The sequence below is a fragment of the Trichoderma aggressivum genome, assembly GCF_033847375.1.
Source record: "Trichoderma aggressivum f. europaeum strain CBS 100526 chromosome Unknown scaffold_057, whole genome shotgun sequence".
NCBI classification, from domain to species: Eukaryota; Fungi; Ascomycota; class Sordariomycetes; order Hypocreales; family Hypocreaceae; genus Trichoderma; species Trichoderma aggressivum.
The window spans coordinates 47,348-64,640 of record NW_026946423.1 but is presented as its reverse complement, the minus strand read 5'-3'; the positions used below and the strand labels follow the sequence as shown (position 1 = coordinate 64,640).

At 48.5% G+C, this 17,293-nt stretch overlaps 6 protein-coding genes across 6 annotated transcripts; 5 read left to right on the top strand and 1 right to left on the bottom strand.

Annotated features, from left to right (window-relative positions):
* Positions 1 to 2,077: 2,077 nt before the first annotated feature.
* Positions 2,078 to 3,386, top strand: Triagg1_9667 (uncharacterized protein; the record flags this gene model as incomplete). The annotated part of the gene is made up of 5 exons (XM_062904650.1): positions 2,078 to 2,155; positions 2,293 to 2,740; positions 2,802 to 2,841; positions 2,984 to 3,298; positions 3,365 to 3,386. 5 exons carry the CDS (start codon positions 2,078 to 2,080, stop codon positions 3,384 to 3,386), a joined length of 903 nt encoding a protein of 300 aa, XP_062751355.1.
* A 14-nt stretch (positions 3,387 to 3,400) lies between these two features.
* Positions 3,401 to 8,534, bottom strand: Triagg1_9666 (transcriptional regulator family: Homeodomain; the record flags this gene model as incomplete). The annotated part of the gene is made up of 9 exons (XM_062904648.1): positions 3,401 to 3,485; positions 3,539 to 4,694; positions 4,749 to 4,965; positions 5,253 to 5,311; positions 5,373 to 5,468; positions 5,535 to 6,393; positions 6,910 to 7,387; positions 7,444 to 7,677; positions 7,729 to 8,534. 9 exons carry the CDS (start codon positions 8,532 to 8,534, stop codon positions 3,401 to 3,403), a joined length of 3,990 nt encoding a protein of 1,329 aa, XP_062751354.1.
* Positions 8,535 to 9,758: 1,224 nt separating this feature from the next.
* Triagg1_9665 (uncharacterized protein) lies at positions 9,759 to 10,409 on the top strand (the record flags this gene model as incomplete). Its single annotated transcript, XM_062904647.1, has 3 exons — positions 9,759 to 9,833; positions 9,891 to 10,155; positions 10,237 to 10,409. 3 exons carry the CDS (start codon positions 9,759 to 9,761, stop codon positions 10,407 to 10,409), a joined length of 513 nt encoding a protein of 170 aa, XP_062751353.1.
* A 1,075-nt stretch (positions 10,410 to 11,484) lies between these two features.
* On the top strand, positions 11,485 to 12,150 carry Triagg1_9664 (uncharacterized protein; the record flags this gene model as incomplete). The annotated part of the gene is made up of 1 exon (XM_062904646.1): positions 11,485 to 12,150. One exon carries the CDS (start codon positions 11,485 to 11,487, stop codon positions 12,148 to 12,150), a length of 666 nt encoding a protein of 221 aa, XP_062751352.1.
* An 880-nt stretch (positions 12,151 to 13,030) lies between these two features.
* On the top strand, positions 13,031 to 14,815 carry Triagg1_9663 (uncharacterized protein; the record flags this gene model as incomplete). Its single annotated transcript, XM_062904645.1, has 6 exons — positions 13,031 to 13,386; positions 13,424 to 13,443; positions 13,650 to 13,931; positions 13,999 to 14,103; positions 14,154 to 14,486; positions 14,562 to 14,815. 6 exons carry the CDS (start codon positions 13,031 to 13,033, stop codon positions 14,813 to 14,815), a joined length of 1,350 nt encoding a protein of 449 aa, XP_062751351.1.
* An 870-nt stretch (positions 14,816 to 15,685) lies between these two features.
* Positions 15,686 to 17,083, top strand: Triagg1_9662 (uncharacterized protein; the record flags this gene model as incomplete). The annotated part of the gene is made up of 3 exons (XM_062904644.1): positions 15,686 to 15,997; positions 16,051 to 16,194; positions 16,268 to 17,083. The coding sequence occupies 3 exons, from the start codon at positions 15,686 to 15,688 to the stop codon at positions 17,081 to 17,083; spliced, it is 1,272 nt and encodes a 423-aa protein (XP_062751350.1).
* Positions 17,084 to 17,293: the final 210 nt, after the last annotated feature.

Genomic DNA, 17,293 nt, shown 5'->3' with positions numbered 1-17,293 from the left:
AGACTGATGTGCCTTGCCCGCGCCCATCTTGGACTCGGACACAATCCCCCCCCGTCAAATTCCCGCCATCAGCCACCCTAGGCCATCCAGATCCCACCAAGTCTGCCAAAATCCCTGCAGTATAACGGCGTGCGGGGTGCGGCGTCGGAACGTGTGGAGCGGTGTCGGATCGTATGCGGCGAGATCTGGTAGGCCTGGTGCAGCGCTGGTTAGTGCTGGATTGCATGCGCTGATTGACTGACCTTTTGATGACTTGACAGTTGGTGATGGAGACGATGGGGACGAAGGAGACGAAGGATGTGAACAAGGTGATGGAGATGAAGGAACTTTTGGCAAAGGGATGGAAAGATTGCTATTGCCTGCTGGTGCCTGAGGCTGCTGGAAAAAAATACAAAAGACTGTACAAGTATTATCATTTAATGCTAAGAAATCTTTTGTACGTACATGTACCCACGAGGCGGGGGCCTTTTTGGTAAGAGGTCCATTTTGCGGTGGCCATACGCGACTGGCGGCGTCTCCATAGGTGCCCAGGTGCCTTATCCTTATCAGCCTCAGCGCTCCAGTTCAGGTGCTTACCTCTCGATACAGCGCGTTACAGCGCCCCAAGCCCTACAAGGACGTATCGGCACAGCGCTGCAATTCAGATCCATCCAATCAATGGATCAATAGCACGGATAGGATAGCCCAGTGGGCCTGATAGCCCGATTGATTTCTCCCCAGCTCAAATCTCGAAAAGACACTATTTTCCCAAGCTTGCAATTCCTTGCGATGCACCGCGAAGAAATTCGCGAGGCATGGAGACAAAAAAATTGCAATGCAAGCTTTATTTTTTTTGTACCGCAGCCAATTGGTCGGCATGACATATACATGCAGTAGGTACATGTAGTCTGGGTTGTCGCTATTTCAGGCGCCCAGTGATTACCTCTAGTAGGTACATATTTTCAACTCCAGCTTCCATTGCTGCTTGCTTCGGTCAAACGATGGATGTTCATTTTATGTTGTGACCAGCCACTAGGTATTATCAAGATTGAAACATACATGATATTACAGGTGGACACTCTTTACTTCTATAAGAGGTTGCATTATTTCTTGGTAACGGTATTTATTTCCACGCTATTTTTGATGCACTGGCATGCATGTCTGGGCGAGATATCCATACAAACACACATCGTAGTGTTACCAGTCTCGCCCTGTGATTATGTCCATCCTTGTCCACCATTACCGCCGCCTAGACTGGAGCTTCATCAATTTATATGAGCCTGTAACAGTCCCTTTTACGGATGGCCTCTGCTGTTTATGGTTACATGGAGAGTGGGATCCATCAGATCAGTAATACCCCAGCTTTTTGCTTTGGCGTGGGAATGAGGCTGGCATTGGGACTTGGCGTACGGTTTGCGGCGGCATGGATGCATCAACTTGTACCAAGATTCAGCCGGGAGATCCTGAGCGTAGGTAGCGATTCATCTTTTGAGCGTTACTCTGTAGAAACAGTCTGTAAACTACATCTTACCTTTTCCCCAGACTGCTCAAACGCGCCTCTTCTTTGGCTGCTCTCCAAGCCCACGTGGTTGGTATGGGTGGGACCTACAAACCCTCCGCCTGTTCCTCCTATTTGGAGGAGAATCTCATGCTGTAAATTTCTCACTGCTCATTTTCTTCCTCATATTCGTATGCCACAGTGCAGCGTTGATGTCACAATTCGTGATGCTTACGGATCCAAATACCTATATCCAAAACGGCAGCAATCCGAGTCCACCATTACAGCAAACAAGCCACCGAAGTCGTGTCCGCACTGGATGCCTCGTCTGCCGAGCCAGAAAGATCAAATGCCATGAGCGGCGACCGAATCGTCACAGGTGCTCAAAGGCAAAGAGGAAATGCGTCTATGGACGGAGGCTGCCTCTGATGCCTTTACAGCCGGCGCCGCCAAGGGTCGACAGCAAAGAGCAGAAAGCATCAAATTCAGGGCGATTTATTGCCTCCTGATTCTACTTGCGATACCAGAGACTCGGCAATCTTCAAGACTGCTCGCTATTCATTGCAGTCATCTCAAACCCTTCCAGCATCGAATCAAGACATGAGCAGCTTCCATCGGGAGTCCAACTCGAACAATGCAGACTCGCCCTCTGCTCGGTTCCACACTACATCGTTGCTAGTATATGTAACCACGGCCATTGATTTCTTATACCATTCTGGAATAACGTCTCCATCATCCTCATATTTCATTGACGAAGTCGACTGTCCCATCTTTTCAACCTTTGACTATTTAAATTGGAGCAACTAGGTACCCAGGACACATCGATAGCTGCAGCCATTGAAGCCGTCCAAAGCATCTACAGAGCACAGGTGAATCGATTGGCCATGATTCACGCTGCGTCGCAGTATCAAGCCCGTCTTGCCGCTTTTGAGCTCCTGGCGGCTGATGAGAAAGTTGCTTTTGAGACTATTATAGTCATCTCACTGCTTCTATGCCTCTGCGAGATTATTCTACCCAACGAAGATGGCCCTGCGTTCCAACCCTTTGGCTTGGCTTTCGAGGCAAGATTGGCCGTTTGGCTACTAAATACCGATCGGTCTCCTATGGCCTTACGGATCTGTGTCTGGCTACAACTCTTACACGTTGCGACCAAACGATCGGGATGCCGCGGCATGTTACCAGAAACCATGTTTCAGCTCCTCAACGACCACATTACCGAGGTGCCCAATCTCCCTCCACTAAGCAACAGCTCCGACTCAACAAGTGCCATGGACGACATCATAATACATGCTTCATTTTATACAATGCTTTGCTGTCAACGTAGAGATGCTTCTTGCTGGCTACATCACGTCTGGGTTGCCATGGTAAGTTGTAGGGATCCCCCATCCAACACGTTCACTGACTCACTTCACTTGTGGCTGAGTTGCCATCAAATCGTCTTCGAATCAAGACAATCGCTTTATTACATTAACGTAACTCATATCTTGCCTCTGGTTTCATCACTAGCACTCTTCAGGCGCGTTTAATAAACCCAACTGCCTGGAATTGGCGTGGAAAGGCTGCTTTCCTCTGGGCTGGAACGAACTTGATTGGCATTGTTTGGACTTATTTCCGTCTACCCGAACCAAAAGGTCTTACATTTGCTGATATTGATGTGCTTTTTGAGAGGCGCGTTCCAGCGCATAAGTTTAGCAAAATCGCTGTTGATCCATATCACTCTCATGGCATTGCTACTATTGAAGAGGAAGAGAATGTTGGTGATGATTACGACAAGAGAAAATCATCATGGGGCACGTCGTGTTTCATCTTCAATCTGCATTTGTAAGTGCACGCACGACATGAGATGAATCCACGGCGTATATGGGTAACTGAGATGATGCAATGTAGCTATAACCACTTCCATCAGTGAAACTTATCTCGGGTCTATTCTGGAACAATCCCAACACTGACTTTGAAACGATGCAGCCACTCTAGATTATCTGCCACCGTCTGATTCCACGGATCATCACTGAAAATCGATTAGCGCAGTACAAGGACTACACAAGGTGTTAATGAACTTACTCATCATACACTAGAAAGCGAGCATGATGCTGAATCTCCTCGTCGGACGGCACATGGGAATTTGGGTTTTTGGGAGACATGATAGACGTGACCCAGCGGCCCAACTCCCGGCCCAACCACTTGTATAGATTGGGATCATGGAACATATAAGACCCAGTCTGAAGGCCATCGGGATTTCTCCCCGAACCTACATTCACATGCTTCATGAGCAATGCCGTACCGCTCACTTCCGGACCAGAACTGCCAATTGCCCTAGAATTTCTTCCTGGTCCGTGGCTAAAGAGTTCCTCGCTCATCAACGGAGCCATGATCGGAACAAATGACTCTGATGACAAAGGTGTGCTAGTTTCGACATTTGTTGGTGTATGTTTAAGCCCAGTCAAATGCAAGTCGCTAGGCGAAGCTTCACAATGTCCAGCCCCTAGCGTTGCCTCTCCGCCGGGTTGCCGGAGTGCTTCAAAATCGTGAGTACCGATATATAAGTGGCTGCGAATTGCGCCAGATGTAGTCCCTACAGTCCAGTGCCCGGCCAAACTCGTAGATATAGATGTGCCACCACTTTCAGTGAGTGGAAGAGACGAACGTCGCCTGAAATGGCTGAGCCAATTCATGGGCGACGAATAAACCAATGTCATAAACCACATAAAGACAAAATCGGTTAGGGGCAGCTGTAAGGCTTGCTGCATTCGTGTGATTATTTTACAAGCCTCGGCCTGTAACATCTCGTCGGAAATGACGGCCTGGTTAGCCATCGCCTCGGTAAAGGCAAAATTGTAGAGTTGAGCCTCAAGCGGGCAATCTTCGAATAGCGACTTCTTTCCCCTAATCTCCAAGGTTCGAAGCCTTCCCTCAGACGGTGTTCGTATAGGGAGGAACTGCGCCTGCGTAGCAATCATCTCATTCGACAAGACTACGTCTCGCAGCCATGAGGGTTCGGCGTCCACTTCTAAAGACAACATCTCCGAGGCAAAGATAATGCGACAGGCTTCGGTATGCATGGCGTCATGGCTGGGAAGCTGCCTGGTCTTGTACTGATATGTTTCGACAAAGCAGGAGAGCTCGACGACGAGCAGTTCGTACGCGGTGCGAGGGGATTCTGGAGAAACATCGCTTGCTTCGAACGGAAACATGCTAGTGCTCTCTTTACCGAGGAGATCTATAACATGATGATTAGGTTCCATCAAGGAGTAACTAGGATGGGACGTCTTACAAGGTGGAATGGCGTCCTCGAGCGTGTCTGTGATGGCATCATCAAAACCCCAATCACCCGTCCAGCTGGCCATAGTCTTGCCCATTTTAAAATGGTCGGCCAAGTGTTCAACCCGATCACCCCATGAATCTAGATACATCTCGCAAAATCCACACCGTGATCGAATATTAGGGGTAGATGTTTTCCAACCGGTTGTAACCGCGTTTGCCAGCTTCGCCTTGTGTACCAAGTGTAAGTGTTGCTTAAGATGATCTTTCCTGTTGAATACCCGTTCCTGGCACGAATATGGGTTGTGGCTGTTTATATGACCATCAGTTGGCTCTGATTCGCCACAGAATACACATTGCGGCTGGCCAGTTTCGGGGTTGATGGCGCGCGGTCCGTCAGGGGAACACAGCCATCGCTCGAGGGGTATATGAAGAGTTTTCTCATGTCTCTGCCAGTCATATTTCGTTCTGAATGTCTCTGCGCAGAAAGTACATTGGAAGGGATACTGCCTCTTACCGACACGAGGTATGTGCGGCCTTGACGGCAGCCTGCGCTTTCGACGACGACGTGACCTGCTACGTAATACAGCTGGAGCCCCCGTAACAGAATCACTGGAGCCATGAGAGTATGCCGAACCAAGTGAGCTACCACTTGAGGTCCGATAGCTGTTGTCTGACGACTCGTTGATAGACTGGCCGGACTCGTCATCCATGGGCGTCGACAATGGCCAAGCTTGGTGCACAAGTCAACTTTCATTCATGCGCATTGATCCAACAAAGAAACCGTCTAGATACGTACATTGTGATGATTCAGCACATTGAACTGCATTGGCTATGGCAGTGACCGTTGCAGGCTCACTCTCTGGAGGCGAGTCAACCCAGCGTTCAAGAGGTCCCATAGTGCGGCAATTACGCCTCTTCTGAACTGTCGGCGTATCGGGTCGTCTGGGGATATTCATCGCCGGTGTATTTGAATCAACTGCGGCCGTTGCCTTTTGAGAAGATTGTGTGCTGTAGTGCATCTTTTCTCGCCGCCTGGTATTCGAAAGCCAGTTGCTGATTTGCGTCTTGGATAGACCAGTCTGTTGTTGTAGTATCTTCATTTCTTCTTTACTCGGATATGGATACTGATAGTGGTTTGAAAACCACTGTTTTAACAGCTTGGATGATTCCCTAGAGAAGCGCGAGCCTATCTTTGGGGGATTCACAGAGTTGCTATGCGAATGAACATGGGCTGACCCTACAGATTGAGGGCCCGATCCCCGCCCCATATTGGGGAGAGGCGATAGAGTCGTGAAAATTTCATAATTCAGAGAGGCGGGATTTTCCTGGGAAATACTTTCATCGGCCGCATTCGAATCGTGATGACTTGTTTGTGGAACATGGGGAACGCTAGAATGGGCACTCGATCTAGCTACAGCGTCAGATGCACTGGTTGCCGCAATTGCCATGTCTCCCAAGCCCCAGAAGTCATCGGAGAGATTGTCCTGGTTCATGGACTGATCTGTGGCTGCAGACCTGTAGGAATGCTCCGAAAGCGTCTTGTCTAAAAGTTGAGTTGAGATGCTGTGCTGTGTGACATCGTGTTGGTGCAGCGAGGTGGAGAGATCCGTCTGCCCTGAAGCTGGACAAGTGTCGGGATCCGGGCCATCGTGAGGCTGTACGAGTTCACAGTCAGCTCCTGACATATCGCTTGAATTGCCGACAACCAACGGAGTACGTCTGTCAAACAACAGCGAAAAGCGACGATCATTCGATGAGAGTGAACAAAACAATCAGAAGTTTGAGAGTCAGATCATGGGACGCAGATGTGGCGCTTCGCCACTTCGGATCCCTCTGGTCAGGCCCACCTTGGTTGAGACGGCAAAACGAGTTTAATCTTTTAAGAGCCTAGCTCTAGAAAGAAACTTGAGAGCAAACTACCAGCCAGTATGAATACATGGCACCACTCCAAGTTATTCACGTCTAATTGTATGTGTCAATAGAAATGTTCTGCTGACGTGTAGTGATGAGTCCTCAGACATGAAAGAATGATACTTTCAAGGTCTCCTCAAATGTGAGTGTTATAGTCTCTTTTGAAGTTTAGATGTTTACTAGAGATAATGAGTCTAATCCCGCTTTAATCCAACTCTTCCAGTGTTCCGTAGTCCAATTGCACCCCACAAAGTGCATACCATCATGAAACCAAACATGGTCCAGAAGCTTGCTCTCAAGCCCTCCAGTCTAGCCATTGGCAAGGCCTTGTCGTTGTGATCCTTTGTCACAAGTGTTGAGACAATTTGCATCATGCCCAAGGTGAGGGCCTGGCCGAGTTGGCTTGCTGTGTTAAACACAGCGCCCGCCAATGCTTGCGTGTTATCAGGAAAGTTGTCCGAAATAATGATGAGACCTACCGTGAAGAGGACATCGGTGCTCATAGGCGCCAGCACCTGTGCAATAAAGGCGTTGGTCCAGTACGGAGATTGTACTTTAATTACTGCCATGAGAAGGGGCGCTACTGAACAAATGATGGAGGACACAGTCACGATCCACAACGCAGGCACTCTGTGGACAAATAAACCTGTAGTGACGTTGAGGACAACTCCTACAAGGAGACTTGGCATAATTCTAAGACCAGTCTGAAGGGGAGAAAGGCGCTGGACTTGTTGGAAACTACGCAACTTTTCGTTAGCAGGTAACAGCGTTGGAACTGCTGGGTGATGACTTACAATAAACTGGCGAAAAGCTCCATTGACGTCGTCACACCAAACGAAAGAGCCACCGTACCACAAACGCTGGAAAATGCCGTCTCTTTCCATAGAGCATTCGGAATGAGTGCTGGTTTACCAAGTTTGACCTGTCGGTGGACCCAGACAACAAACAAGGGTAGTGCCATGGCGATTAAGCAGATGAAGACGATACTTTTTGGGTCTCGGATTCTATTCAAGTCCACACTGATGGCACTGCAAATTCGTGAGCTCATGGAATACGCATCAACAGGGGAGTGAGCTTACGCAAAGAGGTAAGATAGCAATGTCATGAAGATGGAGGCAAGCAACGCCCCAACCCAATCCACTCGGGCTTTCAAATTGCGCATAGTGCCCTTGAATGTTGCCTCATTCTGGAAATTCGGCAAGGCCCAGGTGGCGACAATGGAGAGTGCAAGGGTCAGGCCTCCGTATATGTACCAAGCTGCCCTCCAGCCGATGAGATCCTGAAGGATGCCACCTAGGACCAGGCCGAACGAGAAGCCCAACGGCTGGCTAAGACCAAGGCAAGAGAAGGCAAAGTTGCGAGGCCTTCCACGTGGAAGTGCGTGGGTTACAATAGCGACAGACGACACCAGATGCATGGCGTAGCCGATACCCTGCAAGGCACGCATCACAATGAGTTGAGGGCCTGTTTTGCAGGCACCGGCGGCTATGATGAATGCACCCGTCACTAAACCACCGGCGATATTGACAGGTCGGGGCCCTATTGAATCTGCTACAGAGCCAGCAAGGAGGATTGTGGAAGCGTTTGCCAAGCTGGAGACCGAAGTTGGCCAAAAAGCTAGTGATGGATCTAATCTGAGATCAGCGGTGATGGTAGGTAAGCCGACGACGACAAGACCGTTCACGGCGCTCGAAGAGAAATTGACGCCTGAGAGTTGTATAATAACCGCCAGCTTGCGGAGGAGAGACATTCGTGGAGCCTCATCATCGGATTCGGCAGGTTGCTCGGCGTTGCTGTATTCCAGTGATTGTCGTGAACTAATGTCGCCGGTGGTAAGAGCCACAGATGGCAGTATGGCAGCCTGCGTTTGGGTACATGTCGCCATATTCACCGACAATGTACGGTTTCAAATCTCAAACGAGCTTGGTGTGTGTCTCAGCCAACGCGAGGATGCAGCCCAAGATATATCGCTGCAGATTGAATCAGCATTCTCTCGAGGGAACCAAACAGAAATAAAGCAACCCTCAGCCTGAGTTGGTGGGCCAGTCTCCGCTTGTATGCATAAGGCGTGTTCAACACCCTGCTATGTATCCGCTAGTTTGTGTGGTTAGTCCCAAGAGAGTTAACATAAGGCGTGTTTAACATGATGGTGTAAGATTGACTAGTGAGGTTATTATCAGGCTTATCTCAAAGCGAAAATTCACTGATTTGGTATGTAGGGTATGGAGTGATCAACATGTTCACATTACATGTTTCTTCCCTTTTATTACGAAAATAAGACGAAATTGTTACGCATGACTTCTTGGCATCAATTCTTAGTCATTTGGAAAAAAGCAAACGTTAATCTGGAGGTTCATGGCATAGAATTGGACACGCCAAGCTTTGACTTGCAAAGACATGGCACCTAGCTGCGTTACACTATCAAGGGTCGAAAGAACCACAATGATTTGGCTATATTAACTAAGCCATTGTAGTAGTCTTCAGAAAGACAGAGACGGCAACAGAAAGTGTACTCTTAAAGAATGACAGCCCAGCAACAAGTCTGATGAGAACAATTTTCCCCATGATGAGCCGCTATTGGCTATATCTAAGAAATAGCAACTTGTGAATGTTGAAAGCCAGTGTGTAATGACTCTTTCCCGCTTGACAGCGATCCGCATAGGCGATGTTTGTGAGACACGCAGCTCCACTCGTAGATGTACGACGCGCCTTGTGCTATGGCATTTGTATGTTCTACGGGCATTCTCTAAGCTTCTGTCGATGGAAAGGCGTCAAGGTGGAAAAAGAAGCGATGAGATCTATTATGTTGGACAAGGGCTCGATTCGGCTATGCTTGTCGTAATATACTATATAAAATTCTTGGATAGGTATGCTCGTCTGAAGATGATGGAGCTCTTCAATTTGTCCTTGTACGTTACTTCTCGCTTAGTTACACTTTTATTTGTGTGTCTTCCATTCGCAACGGCTTTTATTCATCTCAAGTAGCCGCGAGCAAACTCGTGCTGTTCTCTTCGGACGAGTATAATCAGCAACATGCAAAAACTCCTCAACGCTGCTCAGATAACACCCGAAACTTTTTGAGCTACGTCCCGAATATCGCGTGCTCTTGATGGTTATTGAGGGCATTCCCCCGGGACCTGGCGACGACGCCAGCGAGACTCTTTTGCGCGAGGCGGAAAATTCTGTCAAAGGACTGTTGTTGGAACGAATAGTCACTGAACTTCCACATATCGCCGCATAGCGCGAAGCTTACAAGGCTTTTAGGGCGAAGCCTCAGAAAACACGCAATAGTCTGGAAGCATTGACTCGACGTGCAGAAGGCGGCCTACCACGTGTGAATCGATTGACGGATATCTATAACGCCATTTCCGTGAAACACCAGGTCCACATCGGCGGCGAAGATCTGGACAAATACAATGGATCACCGTTTCTCACCCGTGCCAGCGGACAGGAGCAGTTTGAGACTTTCTCTGGTGGCCAGGCCCAAAGCGAGTGTGCCGTGCCAGGTGAGCCCATTTGGTGTGATGATACTGGCATTACTTGTCGCCGCTAGAACTGGCGTCAGGGTCCGCGGACTGCATTAACAGACGATACAACTCGTGTGCTGTTTATTTTGGATGCATTAGAACCACTTTCAGATGAAGCTTTGGTCGAAGCTGCCGAGGAGCTGGTTTCAGACTTGAAGCAGTCATCGCCAGAGGTACAAACAGCACGGAGAATAATCAGCGCTTCATCTTCGACTCGGTCCGGCGAATCTTAGCCACGGCAGAGGTTAATACAATGTAATGGATTGAGTGCTACAGACAGATTCGTATTGTTTTCTAGATCTGAGCTGCATAGAAAAGGGGTCATCTTAGCCGTAACCCTTTCTTTCGGCTGTCCCGTGGATTCTAGGCTTGACTACACGTACTCAAAATAGAGCTGTAGTGACGAGTAATCACGACAGGTAAAAATGCTGATGCCTGCCAAAGGCATTCAAAAGGGCAAGCAAAGGTGCTACTGCGAGAGAGCGAGGCTTTGACGCCGTATCAGACTCGGATAATACCTAGATATGTAGGTCTCGTGGTGTTTTCAATTGGCCGATAGATGGCGGTGGAATTTACTGGATCCAATCCGGGAGTCCTGCCGGGGGGGTTGTCCGCGGCGCTTTTCGGGTCTGCGACAGCCTTTTGTATATAGTAAGTTGTATATTATTTTAAAGCTCAAGAAACGCCTTTTTTATGTACTGAGCGCATTCGATTTATACGAGAGTTCTGTGTGGCTATTTGGGATTGTTGTGTTTGAGTGACTTGAGGTGGTGTACTTTTGAGTGTTGAAATATAAACCTCAATAGCCTTTGGGCACTTAAACTTTTTGTTTTTCAACATTGAGTACGTCGCGATACATGTTATAGATGTGAAACAAGACCAAAAAACGAGGTTCAGCTACATCAAAGGGTGGTAACCCTGGGCGAGAAGAGCCGATTGCCAGTCGAGTTGGATTTGGACTTTCTTTCGCAAATCATCTCCAGGATACCGGAATTGCCCTGCAACATCGGCCACCCGCTATGGACCCGGAAGATGACCAGTGGAAAGCTGAAAAGCGCGTTTCAAACCGCCGAATCGGAAGAGTGGTTTGTTACATTTGACCTCGACTGATGGCCTTGCACGGCTGCGTGATGGTCAAGCGGGGCAGGGATATGAGAGATTTCACGATGTGCATGCAAGCACACAAGCAGGGGGCGTCGTCTGCTCTCTACGAAAAGAATATCTACTACCAATCCAGCGTGACCATCGAGGGAAGACTATATAGCAAATTTGTTCTGAAAATACTCCTCCACATCGGCCCTTGTTACAATGACTGACATTACCGCTCATCATGCCGTCGCTTCGACACTTGGTGAGCAAGTCGCATCCTGGGAAGCCAGAGTCAAAGACGCCCGTCGCAAAGGCGATCCTTGCCAGACAACCGCTATAGCTGCTGCAGCTGCAGATGCGATAGAGCATCAAGTCAAAGTGCTCGCAAACCCCACCCAAGACGAGACTCGGGCTTTGAAAGCCGTCCAACGCTTCACTTACAATGCTTCGGCAGACGCCTGGCCCGGATGGCAACAGGTTGAAGATGGCAGCCTCGATAGGCCAACCCTGGTCGCGGCGAAGCGGCTCGCAATCCACTCTGCAGAGCTGGTCGATACACTGCAGCTTGGTGCCGTCCACCAGGGCACAGGCGCTTGGCTGGTGGCGGCCTTTGACCTGGCCCTGGGCAGACTCGAAGATGCGCTGGCGGGATTCTCCATCTCTACTCAACGATACCGGGCTGCCAACGCACCCGGCCTGGTGTTGTTGGCACAAGGCTATTCTGCAATCGCCAAGGGTCTCCTCAACCAGCATTCCCGAGAAGCGATTACAAAGGATCTGGGGGCTATCTTTGCTCAGATTTCTTCTGGTGGGTATGAAGACGGAACAGAGTGGATTCAGCAACTTGAAACCGCTTTGGGTGTTTTCAGTCTCCACGTTGACTAAAGTTCCATCATGTCACCCATGTATCAAGTTGCTAGCCGGAGAGTTGGTCGGTGGGAAATGGATGCAATACATTCCTCTTCCTTGTGAAGCGCGAGTCGGTGTACTTGGCTAATGGACCAGAAATGGAACAGACATGCACGCGAAATTTAAATCCCCCTGTGTCGCCGGCTCGGTAGCTAATACTATTTCAAAGTACGGAGTACCGTAACGTTTGAAATGGGTGTCGCGGATTTCCTTGGTTCATTCAGTATCAAGGTGACGGTGATTTGTGGATATGTGCGTGTTGAGGTTTCCGGTGATTCATCGCCGAAGACCATTCATACCTTTTTCACGGCGTCTCGTACACTTGGCTATCTTAGCTTCATCAATACTTAATGAGTCTGTTCTTTATACACTATATATAGGTGTCGTGTTGTCATACTTATTCTCCTGATTTCTCTACGACATGGATATCTTGTGTTCCGGTGATGGCTGGGGCATTCATCTTATAATCCGTCCACACTTCTAACGAGGAAGTTGCGGAAAGATTTGGATCATCTTGACAAATCCAAGCATCGGGCCATCGTAGAAAGACTATCTAGTTCTGGCCTAAAGTATGGGGTAGCGTAAGGTTTAGTGTGGTTATTGTTCAAGGTGTCGAGATGGCACGTCTCCAGCCGGGGTCTCGGCGCCGAATCGCCATCGCCCTGTGATACCTGTAAGTGCTGTTAAATTTGACAGCACGTATATGGCTAATCTGGATACAAATGGGATCATGACCCCGTGGGGAAGGGAGTTGAACGAGCAAGCCAGATCGTTCATCTATCCCGGCTCCGTCAAGATATTCTCCTCTCGACCCTACAATACTCCACACTTGCAACAGAGATCGCCCATTTGAAGTATGGAAACCTCGCCGAAACCGACCTTTGATCAAGACGAAGGTGTCATTGGCACCGCGATACTAGCAGATGAAACCAACCAAATTCCGACAAATGGGCAAAATGGCCACCTCAAGAGGAGCCTCAACAGCCGGCAAATCAACATGTTTTCGATTGCCGGCTCTATCGGCACTGGGCTGCTGATTGCAAAAGGTTCTTCTCTAGCTAATGGAAGGTCTGGCTCGATGCTGATAGCATTTGCTATTCTGGGCTTCATCTGTTACAACGTACTTGTTGCTTACGGAGAGATGGCGACGGCCTTTGCCATGGACAAGGGATTCAGTGGACATGCAGCGCGCTTTGTAGACCCTGCCTATGGGTAAGTATTCAGTTATTCATTAAGATTTCATTTGCAGTTCCGATCATTTGTATCAACGTGAGTCTCGACCAACTATCCAAGCCAAGCAAATACCCTTGAATCTAACAACCACCTAAGCTTTTCCCAGTCAAAGTCTTTGGGGAAATCGAATTTGTCGCTGCAATCATCAAGACTCTCGTGTTCTAGGACTGATGACACTCTGCTTGGTCATTGATCTTGGCGGAGGCCCGAATCATGATAGACTCGGATTTCGCTACTGGAAGATCCCGGCGCTTTCAATGCTCATCTCGTTGATGGAGCAACGGGACGGTTTCTGGGCTGGTGGTCCTGCATGGTCAGCGCAGGCTTTGTATACATGGGGACAGAGATCGTGGGTGTGGCCTTTGGAGAGGCAGGCAAGCCATGGAAGGTGATTCCGCGTGCCATACGACAAACGTTTTGGCGAATTCTTTTTCTTTATGTAGGGGCTGTTTTCCTCTTGGGTTTGGTTGTGCCGTACAACAGCCCTAACTTGATGACAGCAACTCACTCAAAGACGGGAGCTGGTATGTTGACACTACTGCCTTTCTGAATATCCGTGCTCTCATCAATATTTTACTCATCATATAATAGGCGCTTCTCCTTTTATTGTGGCGATCAAAGATGCGGGCATCAGCTTTCTTCCGGGCTTCATTAATGGCTGCTTGCTCGTTTTTGTCTTGAGTGCAGCAAACTCGGGTGAGTGCATCGAATGAACATGATAGCGCCGCATCTCTAACAACAGGCAGATATATATATCGCATCACGAACGCTCTACGGTCTAGCTCGCGACAGCTACTTGCTCCAAAGATTCACCAGAACTTACGGCGCTGTCCCCATTGCGGCGGTTGGAACGGCTTCAATTTTCTTTCTCTTGGCGTTGATGAACGTAACAACTGGCAGTAACCAGGTGTTCAGCGATTTTGTATCGCTTGCCACCATTTTCGGCTTATTTAACTGGATTAGCATCATGGTTACTTATCTGTCATTTCGGCGAGGCATGGAGGCGCAAAATATGCCCCGCGATAGCCTTCCTTATAGCGAGTCGTGGATGAAATTGAGTCTTGTTGTTTTATTTAATGGTATGTTAAGCTCGTGTACTGTTCTCCGTACCATGTCGGCAGCAGATTGTGCCCTAACATATATCTATTCTCTAGGCGTCGGCGATTTCAGAACGTCATTTCAGGCGAAGCCGTTCGTGTTCGTTTACGTGGGAATTCCTATTCATATTGTGCTCATATTGGCTCCAAAATTCCTCTTTCGATACTCTCGCGTCCAGCCAGCATCAATGGGCCTTTCCACTGGTCGAATTACTGCCGAGGAGAAACAAGCTGCAGAGAAAGAGGAGAAGGGAGCAATTTCCCAAAGGGACTGGCGTGTTTTTGCGCTGTTTCGTCAACGGAGACTGTAATTAAATAAGCCATAGGCCATGGTTATTGAGGAGTAAGCTAAACACCTCTATTGCTAGCTGATCTATGGTATACCGATACACGCTCATTAAGGAAATTTCGAGCTACATCCTGATTCAAATTTCCAATAGCATAGGCCATCGAGCTGCTCTTAAAATAGCTATAGAGTAACTCCCCAAATTTAGTCCAAAAAGTCATCCATGGGGTCCATTGCGTCTGCGTGTTACTACGTGATAATCCATCGTGCTCCTACTCCCTAATATCCGGTTAAAATCCGTAGGCCTTTGTTAAGTTTATTGATGCCTAGAGAGCCAACCAGGAGCTTCTCGGTCTCATATAATTCCGGAAACCTCTCCAGTAGAGGGGAGGCTTGTTTCAACTGCTATAAATACACGGGTTACAATAGACCGACTTTCACCAGCGCTATTACGCGTCAGCAATAAATATGCCATACAAGGGTCCTAGCAAAGGTTGTCGGAGATGTATCTCTATTAAAGTCAAGGTAACATAATATTTCTAGAGATTAGGCATTGCATTCAGAATATTCTCAGGACTGTCTTGGGGTTACTTGTCTCCAACTGAATGAGCCGTGCTAACCATGCCAGTGTGATGAAAACAAGCCGAGCTGCTTGCGTTGCAGAAAGGCCACCCAGATATGCGAGTACAAGGACACATTCGACCTAATTCTACGGAACCAAAGCCGTTATGCAGCAGAAACTGCAAAGTCAAAATGGCGAAAACGAGCAACTAGGCACACAAGTTCTCCTTCGCCACCAGGGACGAACGGCATGCAATTAGCATCATCGCAACAAGTATATCCCAATAGCGCCCCAGTCCCCAAGTCGGTTTCTTTGCGTCCATCGCTTCAACACATGGTTCAGCTGCGTTTTCTCTACGACTTTGCAAGCGCACAAGACCGTGATACGAGGATCAGAGGCTCGCTCGATCAGATTCCTCAAATGATGGCAGACTCGTCGCCAAACTCATGGTTTCATTCTGCATTGTCAGCACTTGCACTGGTAAACTTTGGTGGCAGGCTCAAGTCCCAAGAGGCGAAGGATGCCGCAGTTGTGTTCTATAACGATGCCCTTGGTCGGTTTGCAAGCGTAATGTCTAATTCTACCAGTGGGAAGATCAAGATGGAGGAAGTCCTCTTTGGGATATTCCTCTTGGGCATCTACGAAGTCGGTTAGGTCTCTTCTTTGCATCTTACATCTTGAATACTAATGGTAGGCAGGTCATGACTTCGACAGATTTCGATGGGATCTACGCCATCCACCTGCGAGGAGCCATTTCCATCCTGGAACATTTTTGGGAGGGCGGCGAGGGGAGGAAACGACTTGATAAACCCAATTACGCGCCCGTCCTCCACATGCAAACTGTATGTGTCCCGGTTTCCTCGGTTTAAAGGCAACAGATGTCTAGATGAGCAAGCCTTTGCTAATTCTCTTTAGCTCATATTTTGTCTCGCTAACAATGAGCCGCCGCCATTGTTTCTTGCAGACATGAAACTACATGCAACAAGCGATCCCAGATCCGACTTGACCACTCTTATGCACAGAGCCTGCCAAATCCGACATGATCTTACGCAGCGGTCTTCATCAATTGGAAATGACAAACCAAACGAAAACCTACCACAGAGGCTGGACCCACGACTCCAGGAGCCCATGGATGTCGATGAGGCGCTGGAAGAGTGGTATCAGCAAAACACCAGTCGCGGGGAATGGGCTTCATCCCGAGTTTACGCTGTAAATGTTCAGGGCCGACCACAATGGGCTCGAGAGCTCTTCAGCCTCCCGGGGTCTCCAAGCGAAATGCTCGTCTATGATAGCTTCCTAGCGGTGCTATCCACAAACCTCTACCGTGGTACGCGTCTCCTGCTAAATCTCTCCATCCTCGAGTGCGCTCACCCAAGCGTTGACTCGTCACGCTCTGATACCAATACATCCGGAATCGATGAGTCCCTTGTTTCGTCTACTGCTGCACTGCTGATGGAGATTATCAATGATCTTTGTATGACTGTGCCGTCCATGCTTCAATTGACGGCAACGGGTGGTATGGATGACCCGCAGTCGACAGACGAGTTGTACAGCCTCAGAGGCATTCTGATGCTATGGCCTCTTTCCGCAGCTATGGCGTGTTTGCAGAACCAGGATGTTCAGAAATTGGACGTTGACTTTAGACGAGGTTGGGTGCAAGGTGTACTCGCATTTTTGAAGAACTCTATGAGTTTGGCAAAGGCACAAGCGTTTGTTACAAAGTATAAATAACCCATAGTACGCAGAATACACTTGAATATTTTTCCAAAGACTGTAATTTCTTTAAACGCAGTTACCAAGTGTGAAATGTGCCTTTATGCTGTAAAACAAAACTCCCCCCTCTGTGTTTGATACTGAGTACCATTTAAGCGGTCTCAAATCCTTTCTCCTGCTCAACTGCATCATTTATATTGTTCCGCCAGGTGTGCCCATCGTTGCAAG